We start from the raw sequence: 15,433 nt of genomic DNA on the forward strand, positions 1-15,433 counted from the left end.
TGTGTACATTACACACTATATTCACAAGACGGTTTAAGGCTGAGGGATAATGAAAGCAATCGTAAAATAAAAATAACTATGCTTGTTTTCTGTTTTATTGCAATTACAGTTCAAAAGAAATACAGGCCTGCTCTGCAACACAGAAACCTAGCATTGCCATGATAACGTGAATGCTATATTATAACTAGATACTATTAACTGGACCAGATAGTATGAGTTAAATTCATAATTATACGTTGCAGCAATTTCTCTTATTGCCTTCTTTAACGACACTTTTTTGTATATATTAATTTGATGTTTATTAAGCGTCTCGAAGTACAGTTTGCATATGTTTGAATAATAGCAGAAACGACGGAAAATATTGCTGTATATGCATTTCTGTGTGTTATCATTATTTGTTTATGTAAAAATAATATTATGTTTAGTTATAACTGAGTATGGTAGGCCTACTGTGAAATCTTTAAAAACAGAATATATGGCACAACGTGGTCACTGAGAGCAAGGGAGCCAGCGCCCTCGGGTTGTATTCGACACGACTGTAATGTACGATATGTCGTACTGTACGATACAGTAATATGCCACTCTCCAGTGGTCGTACTTACCAAATTAATACAGAGTGAATGGCGTATACCGCCACTGGTACATTGAGTATCGATGGAATAGTAAGAATACTTTCCGGCTATACCTTGTGTGCATATAAGTTACTTCAAGTTGTGTCCAGATGACTTGCGCTAGTATACAGATGCACTTTAGCGCTCCTCCATAACATATATCCTAGGCCTACTGTTGTATGCATTCACCTTTGATTCCTTTATCTACTTGTTTTATGTATTCTTGTACTTTATATATTAATGTTACCGTGCAGCTGGTGTTACTTTATTAGCAATAAAATATAGATAGTACGCACGTCAAATCAATAAATATATAAGTAAATATTGACTTGTAATGAATAATAATAATAATCGCTGCGTTGTACACTTAATAATTAAAAAAATGAATTATATGCTTTTTTAGTAGTAAAAAACCATAACCCAATCCAAATATATGGAATCTTGAATATACAGAATATGTGAATCCGTTGAATTTAAAAGTGTATACCATTGATCGACAGCGCGACCAATCAGAAAACGTTTAGAATAATTTAGTAAATTAATATTCTTCTTGAAGAATTCTACACGCAATAGCATTTGAATATGACGAGTGCACGACAGACGGTTATTGTGACGTGTTTACGGCGTGATAATTATGTAAATGAATATAAGTATTGTTTTAGCCAGTAATTTGACTCGTGTGTTCAGTTAAGGAGAACCAAGATAATCAATCAAGACATTTGAAAATAATATAAGGGAAAAATTCATCAGTACGCTAAATGACATTTGGGATTTTCAGGCTGCCATCCGCACTAGGGATTACTGAGTATTGATTGCGAGTATGTAAGGACGCCCATGAGAGTCATCAAACCAGCGGCCAAAGTAGTCAGATATATGGTTTACTCCGCGGTTTTCTATACATTAAAGGCAAATCGAGGACATGCAAAACAAGTAAGTAGTAAATACAAATAGCCAACTATACGCGACTTGCCGAGAGAGATCTTAATTCTAGAGCACGATAACTAATTTTAGACATTGAGTTGAAATGTACGAAGTGTGAGGATGTCATACACTCTGTAGTTAATAGGAAGCGAGCACGTGTTTGTGACTGGCAACATGTTATAGGAAACACAATACTTATAATTTCTGAGATATCCGATTGGAATTTTACTACAGCTCAATCATCATTCATTTTGGTAAGTTTTCTATGAATGTATTTTATATAATAATCTAATTTTTATGCATTGTATTGGTTCATGTTTTCTAACCATACTTATATCATTATCTTTAACTTAAATTAGCAAATTATTGTATTTAAACACTATGTTGCCACTTTGGTGTTGGTTTGTACATCTAGAATTTTAAAAACAAACAGATACATACTTAGTCAAATACGAGTACAATATTAAACGCTGTTACAATACAACGATGTATTATCCCCCTGAAAAAAAATATTTTTTGTTGAATATGCCATTTGAATGTCACATAATAGTTATCCACTTTGACTAAAAATTGGATCTAAACAAAATTTATTCACCTGAAAAATTTGTACGGTAATTGAAAGCAAAAAATGGTCAAATTGGCTGTCAGTCAATGGATTTTTGGTTAAATTTAATCATTTATTATGTTATTTTTTAAAGTGACAATTTTTTTTTCTACAGAAGTGATTATCTGAAAAATGGCCTATTTAAAGTCTGATTTTATTAATCTTTATTGTTCATGTTTTTGGGACAATACATCTTTAACCAAAATGTAGGCTTATATGTTTAGTGATAAGTATGAACATTCAATATAGAGTCTGTAAAGCAAATTCAGAAGTTGACATTATGATTCTTATTGCATACAGTAGCAGACATATTGTTTAATATACCTACAGTTATCAATACAAAAAAACCTGGTTTATATTTATATTAAATATATCATTATGCAAGACAATGGTTTTCTTGCTATGTCTTCTTTGTATTGAAAGTTAATAAAGCAGTGTGTTCCTAATTGTAAACAGTTATTAATTCAGTTTTTCCCTCTGAGACACGTTTTACAGCCAAGGAGTGGTAGTGAATCAAAATTCAAATTCAAAGATATAACAAATTAAGATTCCTGTGTATTAGTTATAATAATCAATATGTTATTAAATCGCTGATAAAATTGCAATGAATTCACCAGTGTGCACCTGATCCTGTTAAAGAAATAATTGCAAATTTACAAGTTTCATTCAATCCAAAACGGGATCCAAAATACATACGTCATCGCCATGCAAGGCTTGGGAATGTTACAATGCATAATTAGAACTCAACAAGATTACATCGTATGTTAGGTCTACAACTCGTAAACAATTATAGGCCTCCTTATCTCCATATCCCCCCCCCCCCCCCGCCCACCTAGTTCCATTGATAATACCATCTTTGTATCTTATTATTTGTAGCTAAGTACAAGCTTCCTAACATATCAGGAAATCATGAATGAATAAAGTATAATATGTTTTCTCTGTGTAATTAATGAATATTGAAGATAAAATATTTTCTTTCTTTCTTTGTTCTGTTTCTGAGCGCAATGAAGCATCGATTGGTTACTAATTAGTATCAATTAATATCAATGGAAATAGAAATAGTATTATTTAACATAAGTTAACTAAACTACATTTATAATAAGTTAATTAAACTATATTTACTCATTTTTTTATGACGTTTATTATTGATTACAAAACTACGTAAGAAAACCGACTTTGGTAACCATAAATACAATAAATAAATTAAACAACCTATCTGTCATTCAGTTACACAATTATAAGTATACTACATTCACCAATTTGCAAAAGAAGACATATTTCGCCAAATCCATGTTAAAACATTACGAAAATAAAATCACAAAACAATTACAATTAAAATCCGGGCTGGGCCACCGAAAAATAAAAGTGATCGAACAACCAACCAAACAATAAAGTAATCGATCACTTGATCACATCGCCAAACTTGATCAATCAATAAATAATCATTGATGAGTCAATCAGCCAAAACACCAATCAATAGGTGAGATCGAATCTTTCAATCGTCAACTTGTTGTAAACGTCCTGGGAAAACATTTTATAAAATCGTTCAAATCGAAAAAAAAAAATGTTAGGCCTAGACTTATACAATACATGAACATATGTTTTGCTTCTGTTGCTTTATGTTAGCTAAAAAACAGTACCAATTTAATTACGTCACTGTCACTGCTGCCTATATTTTGTGAATAAGAATAAGAAGTTTATATCAATATTATTCATATTATGGAAGTATGTTAATATACAACTTATTGATGCCTGATGAACACAACTAACTGTCGAGAAGTAAACGCAATTATTCTTCAATGGTATTTAATTTATTGGACAAGGAATTGTGATGAACAGTGATAAATGAGAATAGTTAAACTGTAATATAATTCGAACAAAGATGTTGTTAGTGTCACTTATATTAACTAAATGAACAAGATCTGTCTACGTAGTAGTGTAACAATAACTTTTCTTGTTTTCTAATTACGTTGATAGGTATTCATAAACTGTCAATAGGTTGAAGAATGGAATCGTACAATGAAAAGAGTAATGGTTGTGTTTCTTTTTAACCAACAAAGAAACCCAATTAGCAATAAAGTACAGGTTTCTTACAAACGTTTGTAACCAAAAGCATTGCCAATAAAATACTAATATTGTTAATTACAAATATCATATTACTAATTCCAGAAGCGATAAATCAAGAATAGAAGTATGATATTCTGTAGTTTAATATAGTAGGAAATTAAAAGTATTTTTCAACAATTCACACCAAGCAAGCAGTACGCTTAGTAAATGCAATGCATATTGTGTTCTAGTAACATAAGCACGTAGATTAACTAAATCATTATGGGAGGCCTGGTTTGAAAAATATGAACTTTCATTATAAAAGATTCAACCCAAACGTCTGCTCATGTTTGTTTCATTTGTTAACATGAATTAGAAATGTTATTATTTTAATTCAAAATTAAAATCCATTTCTTTAAAACCTATAATGTTTAAAGAAACTTGCTAATATAATGATGCTGTTGTTACATACACTCGATGTTTTATTATTATTATTGTTATTCTTTATACGGGTGATTTCCTCAGTCGAACCTGTTCTCCTGGAGTGAGGAATAGGATGATCAGCACACCGGAGACGATCCCCTAAAAGTATGTGAACTATAGCACATTCCTACGCGTTCGAAAGACGCATACAAACATTTCGTGTACACTGGACCTCGGTAATAAAAGTCACGTGTTTATCTGAGAATCCCAACTTGTTCTACCATGGACCAGTGATCCTCGAACCCTCTTAACCGCTCGATCACTCACTAAACTTTCTATCTTCCCATAATATTGGTGTTCCAGTTACGCGTATCATTCCTTTTACAGAATCAAGTGATTTTGTACCACTTTATAGGGTTGGTTTAGGTTTGGTATTATTCATACAGACTGCTACAATGCATGTATACTTTAGATTCTAAGTATAGTTCATTTATGTAACAACATTTAAGATGTATTTCTTAATGTACATAATGTAATTTTTTGCATAAGTGAGCTTAACAGAAAGAGAATAAATTGCCAGCCTCAAACGTCTATGGGATTTTTGAAATCCATTAGAACAATTAATTACAGCCCCTATAGCAGTTAAGGAATTACCAGAAGGACACTTCTAGCAGACGCTTTCAAAATGTCGATGTCGAAAAAATACTAATCATGCCAAGTAACATCTATCCTTAGGCATTGATCTCGATAAACAAAATGGGCCATGGGAAATAAGGCATTACTGTTTTGTTATTGAAATATGAAAATATATTCGTATATGGATATATTTTCCACTTTCTAGAAACAAACTGAAATCTCCCCTTAGGTATGACTTTTAACATAACTCACTTTCTTAAAGAAATTACAGCTACTAACGGCGTCTTCTGTCTGGTAATGCACATCTTCTTTATCTCAACCGATAGAAACGGCACGGAACAACAAATTGTATCGAATCGTTTCTATAATTGCTTTCTTAGTTATCATTTTGTAGTTATTACTTTTATACATTTGATCGTGATGTATTATGCAAATAAATTACTCCCTTGATCATTCAAGTCGAACATGTATACAAAGGATACACTAACAACAAACGTATAAAAATAAAAACAAATCTTGTGTATGAACTTTTTGGGGCTTTAGTTGTTGATTTTATTCATGCCTCGTGGACATGTTGAAATCTGTAATTCCTGTAAATATTTCGACCTTTTATCTATAATTACCCAAAACTCTTAGCGTGTACTATTATTCCTAATCCTGACCATGAATACTACTATTATAAACAATTATCCCTTTCAGGCAAAATATTGACATGCATTCTTTCAAAACAAAAGTATCATTATAATAGCAATAATTGTTGTCATTATGGTCACTAACTGATCCAATATGCTGTAGTTAGAGATTCTTTCCCATTAAAGTATGGCAAACATACCTCCTCTTTAAACCCGGCATTAGTTGCACAAACCAATCTACAATCTTTAGAAATGTTGGCTGGACATTGGTGATTTGAGTATTAACCAGTATGTGTTCAGCTTATAGTGCATCGCATGTGATCAATTTTATAGTAATTTACGTTTTATCGAGGACTTGTTGAATTTCGTTTTTTTAACTTATTTATGTTATATTTATTTCCAGTCTTTCTGTATAAAATACACATTGTTGAAAAGCTGTGTAGAGAAAAAGAATCATCATGTGCACGTGTTTAATTAGGCCCTTTTGGTTAAGTTGCAAAACAACAACATCATTAATACATTCTATATATACACATCAAAATAGATAATTAATGACAGTAATACATTCTAAAATAACACTCTTTGTATTCATCATGAATATATTAAAAGGTCATAGTCGAGACAGAAAAATAAATACAAAATATTTATTAAAATACAGATGTAAGTCGAAATTCCACTTCCACTTATTTCAAAATTATTAATGGACGTAACAAAAAAGAAGAAGTAGAAACATAGTACGATCAAAACTCAGACAAAATGCATGGCAAATATTGAGGACATTTCAAGTAGGCCTCAATAATGACTGAACATACAATGTAAGTCTGTAAAAAAAGCTTTTTGTACCTTTTAGCAAGATTTTTCATCCAAAATGTTAATTTTTAAATTATAATGTTAATGTATTACCGAATTTCCTTTGACAGAAACAAGTGGCAAGTAACGAGCTCTATATTTGACATAGCATGATAACTGTGTCGCATGTATCGACAAACAAAACCAAATGCTTAAAGTACATTTAATATTTTAGGATGTATTTAGGTATTTAGGTAACAGTTGTCCTAATGAGAGTGTTTTCTCTACTCGTACATGCTTGTAGAACCTATTATAGCATTCTTTGCAATTTTTCTGCCATTTGTTTAAAGCAGTTACAAAATACCAATACGAAACAAAACGTGTTTTATGCATTGGAAATTATTATAATGTTGATTTCATTACATTAATTATAATTTTGCTTTTAGTTATTATTGATTATAATCGTTTGGTACCAAACCCTAATTGAAAATGAAAACACGAATGGGACACTGACACTATTTGCAAACTTCAAAAAAGTCGAAATGATACTCAATCAATAGTTTGACGGTAGAAAAATAATATATACATTGTCTGTGTAATGGGAGTTTGAGAGTAAATTACCGTACATGGTAACATTACCTTTGTAAACAGCCACGTTTGTGCATGCAATACATGTAATCTTCTGAAAAAAGAACTCGGTTCTTTAAAATACACTCGAGTCTGATGTGTACACTAAACCTCCAGATTTAAGTTCTTATAATAATGATGGTTTGCGGCGCCCCTGCCTTAATGTGGATACTCAACTCGATTACTACAATCGAAATAATTTATGTAAATACAAACTACTATTCAGAATATTTTATAGTGATATCTTAACGAATAATTCAGAATGCACATATTTTATACAAAAAATGTTTTCCCTCTATATATTTATTATATTGATGTGTATAAATATTATACCTACGTTTTAAATGTTTCTATTCTAATCGCAGGCATAACAATTATACACTATTTCTATTCAAAAATAAACCTAAAGGAAAGTACCGTAGTATATAGTAAAGTATGATGTATTGTCGAGTTATGCCATAGTGCAGCTAGATATCTGTTCTAACTTTTCAATATTATTAAAATGTAATGTTTTCAAAATACGTCTTAATTGGAAATAGCAGTGGGATGAACCAACAAAATACATTGTTGTATTTTTTTTTAAGTTAAAATGTGTGAAATAAAGAGTCAAATTCATTTTACAATTAAGATTATTACGACAAAATAGAAAAAAAAATCTATATTGATCTTTTCTTCTTCTCCATTACAATGAACTGAGGGAAATTGTGTGATCAGTTGTGATCTAGATATATCAGTGAATTCGCCTTGGGATGTGTGCTCACCTTTCTAAACAGATGTGTAGATTATCATCGTCATCTATACAAAACTATATATTTCTTGATTGATTAAACATCAGGACAAACACAGAATTTTATCATCAGCATATCAACAATTATGAAAAAAAGGCGTTAACAGTAATAATAAAGGAGATTAGAGACGGTCCTCTCCATTCAAAACCATGTTCGTCATGCTTCAGCGATTCAATGAATAATGGATGCACACATAACATCCTAAAATGTTGCTGCATAGACAGGCTTGCATATAAATTGAAACTAAAAATGTTATGAATAACTATTGATATCATGATGATTTAATAGTAGACGTGTTACCGAGAGCTAATTGATCAATAATGAACTGGTTACACCCGCATATCTCTCTAGTTCTAGGCCCGCTTACATTTATTCACAATTCAATTCACAATTACAATTTACAATTTCAACACCCAGCAGTACACCAACAAGAAGCGAGTGCTTGTCAGTTCGGTAACTATTATTTAAATGCATCTACATGTACATACATATAACATACAACAAATATTATGTACTAAAAAAATTTAAAAACATATGTCGCCCACGACCGGTTAGCACCTCTGGGGATAATGGGAAAAAAATTTCCTTCTACTTTAAGATTGACCATCACCATTCAAGGTGACCACCACAGGTGAGGTATAAAAGGACAAAAAGACAAGATGAAGCCTGTTTGTCCCCCGGAAGCACTATGCCGATCATGAGCGACTCAGTAGGCATATAATAGGCTTAATGTTTTTGTTTATTTTTTTCCATGTTTACACTTCCGGCCTTTTCGATATATTATGCATGCACAGTACCTCTTACTCACTGTCCCAGTTGCTCAAATAACGATTTGCAATCTATATCTCTAGTTTTCTCATTTATACAGCTCTGCTTCACAGATTCCTCCTTTCCATTCTTTCATTTTTGTAATGAATATTTGTATATGTTTATTTTTTGTTGTGAGTGGAAATAAAGAAAGAAACAAACAAACAGAATCACTAAAATAAATATGTGAAATTGTGCCATTTGTATAGTTTAATTTATTTTTGTTCATTTCAATCAATAGTTTTATCGTGAATATTAAATTAATATTATAAAAGTTAACAGAAAATGAACGTCGACCTAATGTGTTCTGTCTTGCACGACTCGATCTTGTAGACAAAGTTTCCAGTCATAGGTAGGCCTAAGGGTATCAAAGTTACCATTATAAAAACAGGATTCGAATAGTTATATTTTGACGAAAGGCATGTATAAACACCTATTAACAATGTACATCATTACAAAAAAATGAAAATATAAAGCGTGTAGAATTATTTAAAAGAAGTTATGCTAATCTATGAATATCAATATAAAACAAACATTTGATTGCAAGCAGGTGGTGTACGTGTACGAACTAGATGACTTTTATACTCTTTAATAACGATTTCAACATTTTGATTGAATATCATTGATCTTAACCTGGTCTAACCTGTCTAAGGGTTCTTTGTGCCTTCAAATACTATAGGCATAAGGATTTTTTGTAATACATATTTTCATTTTTTTTTCAATTCACATTTTAATCAGATATTTTTGGAAAAAAGGCAATGGTATAGATTGAAATTAATTGTGCACACTCTTTCTTTCGCTTTTCGTGTTACACGTTTAAGGAATTACCACTGCACTGAGTATTTGATTGTATTTAAAACAAATGCAAGTGTAGGTATGCATACGTTAAATTCCAGTTTGCAGGTCTATAAGCACTCTCACTTTTATTCTATATAGTTTTAATTTAGGTTTTGATAATATATTTTGTATCTCCATTGAGATCCAGATACATAGCATTGTCATTATTCAGTAATTTGCCTTTATAATGAGCAATGAAGCAATGACAACAAAGAAAAACAAAATAACAATAAGAACAAATAATCAGTATAAACATTTAACAACAAATGTTATGAAAGAGATCCATCATTTAATAGAGGCCTAAAATGAAAAGTAAGTGTTTTAAAAGTCTCTTTTTTAAAACAGATAAATTACGTAAAGTGAGTCATGATACTGCGCTATTACTTCCATGTTTTAACAATGTTTGCCACCAAATGAAATATTTTCTGTCACCAATCAACTCTGGTCAAAATTCCTGAATTATTTATATGCAGACAATGTAACTAAACTACGAAATGTACTAAATTCCAGTATACTACCACATGTATGTTTTCATTAGATATTAATTTTAACTGTTTTTAATGATACAATATTCATTTGACTTTTTTGATAGATTGATTTAACAGATTTAATTTATTAAACAGTAAAAATGCCAATGCTTTTCCTGTTTCCCGCGCCTGCTCAATCAGTCATGTTATAAAAAACAATTTTCACAATTGAAACAGGACAACTGTTTACTTATAAAATTTAAAATATGTTCATTCAAGCAATTTCCTGTCGACATCTCACGTGACGTGCATTACGGTGACTTTTACTACCATTTTTACAATTAATAAAATTACAACCATAAATTATTCAGAACTGAAAATATTCGAATATTTGAAGAACTCTAAACAATCATTAGCATGACACGAATTCAATTCCGTTTTCAATTCATGTCTTACTCTTAAGTTTTACTATTATGTCTCTTGTGATGACATCTTCATTGTATTAGTAGTTTATTTTAATGATCTTTTTGATATAATTATGATGTGCGTCACATTTCATATGTCATATTGTGTTTGAGGACCACCGTCCATGCTCATACTTGATATACATTGATGGAGAATATGATGATGATGATGTTGTTGATGATGATGATGGTGATGATGATGATAATGATGACGACGATGATGATGATGATGATCATGATAATAATAATGATAATGATGATGATGAGGATTCCTTTCAAAGCTATAAAGTGATCGTGCATCATCCAATCATGCACACCTTCTATAATTCACTGACGAATTACTTGATTGATGACAATTATAATTTTGTGAATAAAATTATTGATTATAATAATTTGATAAGTATTCATTTCAATAGATGTTAACCTTTGACTGATTTGAGAAAATAATTATCATCCTCATTTCATTGATTCTATCTCCAAAGGCGTTAGGTTTGTTTGTTTGACGCCTAATCCGCCACATAATGTCATTATCAACGCTGTGCACAATAAAACGTTAATTACCTCTCTAATTGAGCGATATAAGCTTCGGTATTCTTTCAATTCCTTGTGGACAATTTCGTCTGATTGGGCCAATCACAATTGATTTTTATAGTTAAGCGATTTGTAATTCATATTATATTGAAGTTTTCACACTCACTGCTAACTAGAATCTCTAACGGAAATGTCTTTGTCTTAAAGTAAAAAAGACGTAATTAATGTATGTCGATTTTTTCTGGTTTTGGTAGCTTTTAGGATCACGGAATAGTTGCCTAAACGCTTAAAATACAAAAAATCTTATTATTATTGATTGATTTAATGGATTTTTGGTATTCATTTAAATAAACTATCTTCAATGTTTTGCCTACTAGTTATCCATCTCAAGTTTGTAAATTACAAACACCATATACCTATGAATATATAGTTCCATTCTTAAAGTAAAGTAAATAGGCCTAGATACGGTACGTAAACGTAATGCGTTAACGTACCGGATTTTGTAGCTTTTAAGTTCACGGATTAGTGTCTTAAGCGCTTAACAAATCTTTAAAAAAAATCGTATTAATATTTATTGATCGATTGGTATTGGTATTTATTTCAGATCTTCAAAGTTAATGTTTGTCTGTAGGTAACCATTTCAACTTTAATTTGAAAACACAATGAAGCAACTACATATTATAGTAATTTATTTATTTATTTATTTATTTATTTATTCAGGTATAAAACATATATACAAAACAGCAGCCATTGGCGGATAACGTTTGTTTACAATCAATATACAAATTTAAAGTAAAAGAGGCACTATTATAAACAGTATAGAAAAATAACTATTTATTATAAAACAAAAAATACAATACTACTCGTTCATAAAATTAAGTACGTTATTATTATTATTATTAATGCTGAATATTAATTTTATAAATTAATATCCGTTCATTATTATACGTTTATTTAGTTGTATTTACATCTTTAAATCGGTGGCACCAAATAGCAATACAAAATACAACAGAAAGAAAAATTAACAAAAATAATGACAGTAAAGCAGTAAGATAATATCAAACTATTAACAACATGTTATATCTCCCTCCAAATCACTCAGATATACTTATATACTTGTATAATATGAATCTGTATTTTGTATGTACATTCCATCATGAAACTTATGCGCTCCATATCCTTAGGATTATAATTTAACGAGGTCTGTATCTATGTGTAAGACAACTATTAAGATTCCCTGGTTGAATATTCCAAATGATTATATTTGCAATTTCAAAGTCGATAATAAGCAATATATATAATAGGTTACAGCTTCACATACTTCACTTACTCAAAAAAAAAATAACAAAATAAAACGATCGGTCGATATCGGTCTTCGAATTGTTGTGCAGAAAAGGTGTCTATTGCGACAAATTAAAGTTTTGCGCCATTCAATTTTCATTAAAGTTTCTATTTAAAAATAACTTTAATTACAACCTAGTATAAAGTATACGTTATCGTCAGTAACGATTCGGAATCATTGGTGGAATGTTGTTCAAAATAAATTATATGTGTTATTTAAATGGTGTTAAGTAGTTTGGTAGTCGAGTGTTAGGACACTTGACTGTCATGCGGAGAGAACCGGGTTTAATTCCTGACAACTCCCAGTCCACACAGCTGTAAATGTGTACCTGGTTGAAAATTGTTGGGAGAAAAGGGCGACGCGGAAAGGAACTGGTCACCCTACCAAATAATGACATCATTTATGGTAACATGTAGGCCTATAATCAAATAAATACCTCCTATATAGTATGAAAAAACACAATTAATATTAAGAAGACAAACTTAAATACAGTAAAATTTATAAGCTGCTCGGTAAATTGTAGATCATGTCAATCAATAAATCTACTACAAATATAAATGCGTTGTATTACAATGTTGTGTATATATGCATGTGGGGGGGGGGGCGTTACTTCGAGGAAATAAGTGAGGGAGGAGTTATTTTAAAATATGTTCTGTGGAAAAAGGGTGGTATCGTGGGGCGTTAATTCAAAGCGCGTCGTTAATTTTAAATAAATATGGCCTAAATTATAAATTGAGATACTTCGTTGTCATAGGCCTATTAAATAACACATATTTTCATTTTTGTTTCAGTTATTTAACTGGCAGCATCTTCGACTTTTGAAATTGTCATGGGAATTGCCATAATCGATTAGACTGAGTTAATAATCAAGCAACGTTGTGTAGTGTAAAGTTCAGTAACCAGAAGGATATGAATGGATTGTGTGCATGCAGTTTGATTTTCACTCATGATTTGATATAATAGTAGCCTACCATCCACAATGACGAACAGGTGTAAGAACACAAACGAATTGAAAACATTTTTGAAAATATGTTTACTGTGTTCTCAATGTTTTATACTGGCAGCTTCATCCGGTTCATTTCTCACAGCACCAACGAGTAAAAGCGTTTATGAAGGAACAGTTGCCTTATTCGAGTGCACGCTGTCTTTTCAAAGTTTTCAAACACTTGAATGGTATGATGATTCTCAAACTCAAATTATGCCAAGCAGCAGATACATCATAACAAGCAACCAAGATGAAACCCTAGATATCAATTATATTTGGTTGAAAATAAAACCAGTACAGACGACAGACGATGGCAAGGGATTTTATTGCGTCGTCGTCGAAGACAGCGTACACAAATTTAAATCAAATAGGGCCACTTTAAACGTCACGAAGGTTCCTCAAACCGAGTCACCAGAATGTAAACGTCTTGAAGTTAACTACAACGAAGGCGACCAAGTAGAACTAGTTTGTGAACAAGAAAACACAAATCCTCGTGTCAACTTAGCAATATACAAAGATAACAAATTACTAACAGGCACTTCCCAAAAAACACAGGAAAAATATAAATACATTGCTAAATTTGTAGCTCGTCGGACCGACGATGGGTCAGTGTTGACGTGCGTCCAAACCTCACCGACAGACAATTACCCTAGCATATTTAATAAGAACTGCTCTTACGGTAACATTAACGTTAACTATGCTCCTTCTGTAAGCATTAACGGGGCATACGAGGTTATTTTACGCAAACAGCAAGAGTTAGTCTACGTTTGCACATCAAAGCAAGCTAAGCCAAGTCCTGTTACTTTCAGGTGGTCAGTAGATTTTGCTGAAGATTCTACTGTACGGTTTTTTGAAGAGCATGACGGAAACACGTTACGTTTAATCTTATCTCCTTCGACGATCATACATGAAGTCAATCTAACGTGTATAGGTCGTAACACAATGGGAAGCAGCAGGGTTTCACACGTTCTACGTGTGATTCACGATCCAGTTGTGACTTCAAATCCAACTTATGCCACTGGTAATCCTGCTGGAACCGCGTTTAATTGGTCAACGGCATTGATACTTGCAGTAACCGGTAGCTGCGGACTCTGCATTGCACTATTCACTGCCGTAATTATTGGCTTTTATCATTTCCAGCTGCCACAATCCATGGACATTTACGGCGAGCGCATTGCTCAGCCGGAGGTTTATTTTGAGCCTAAAGATGGAATATCTAGTCCGCAGGTAATTGACGGTAAACATTCTATTGGTGTCCAAGTGTCCGAATTAACAGAAATTGAATCAGTTTACACTGAGGTATCAGAATATGGAATTAAAAAGGGAAAGGATCAAGCGCTACCTGAAAATAATTCTTATTCTCATGTCTAGAAAATGAATACTAAAAACCCGGAGTATAGTGTAGCATAGTAAGACGGTTAATTAGTGACTTTTAGAATGAATCAACTGTATCTCCGTGTTAACTGGTTCCAAATAAATTAATCGAATTAATAATTAATATCAAATTCGAAAAGAGTAGGCTAGAATTACTTTTTTATGGTTTTTATTTAATTTGTTTCACTTCATTAGGATTACAGAAAGTATAATTGCTCAATTTTCAAATTATACATAAATGGAAATTACATTTATATATTGAAAATATTTCTTCTGGTTTCGATTCGTATAATAATATAAGTAGTTCTTTGATAGTAAACCAATAAAACTTACGTTGGCAAGACAGTTTCGTCTAGCTGTCAGCTTGACTTCTTCAGTTGCTATGATGCGTTATGGCGCCGATTGGTCTCCTTTCCAGCCACTAGATGATTTTGTTGTGTAGCCTAGGGGACCAGTCGTCATAAAACCGAGGATGTGGAAAAGGTATGTAGATGACATTATAACAATAATTCCCAAGGATGCGACACAACCATTATTACAACACTTAAA

General features: G+C 31.7%; 1 protein-coding gene across 1 annotated transcript; it reads left to right on the forward strand.

The window, feature by feature from the left end:
- The first annotated feature begins 1,272 nt into the window (after positions 1–1,272).
- On the forward strand, positions 1,273–15,137 carry LOC140043604 (uncharacterized). Its single transcript, XM_072088126.1, has 2 exons — positions 1,273–1,786; positions 13,317–15,137. The coding sequence occupies exon 2, from the start codon at positions 13,505–13,507 to the stop codon at positions 14,879–14,881; it is 1,377 nt and encodes a 458-aa protein (XP_071944227.1). The 5' UTR covers positions 1,273–1,786; positions 13,317–13,504; the 3' UTR covers positions 14,882–15,137.
- Positions 15,138–15,433: the final 296 nt, after the last annotated feature.

The sequence above is a fragment of the Antedon mediterranea genome, chromosome 3 (assembly GCF_964355755.1).
Source record: "Antedon mediterranea chromosome 3, ecAntMedi1.1, whole genome shotgun sequence".
In the NCBI taxonomy this organism is placed as follows: domain Eukaryota; kingdom Metazoa; phylum Echinodermata; class Crinoidea; order Comatulida; family Antedonidae; genus Antedon; species Antedon mediterranea.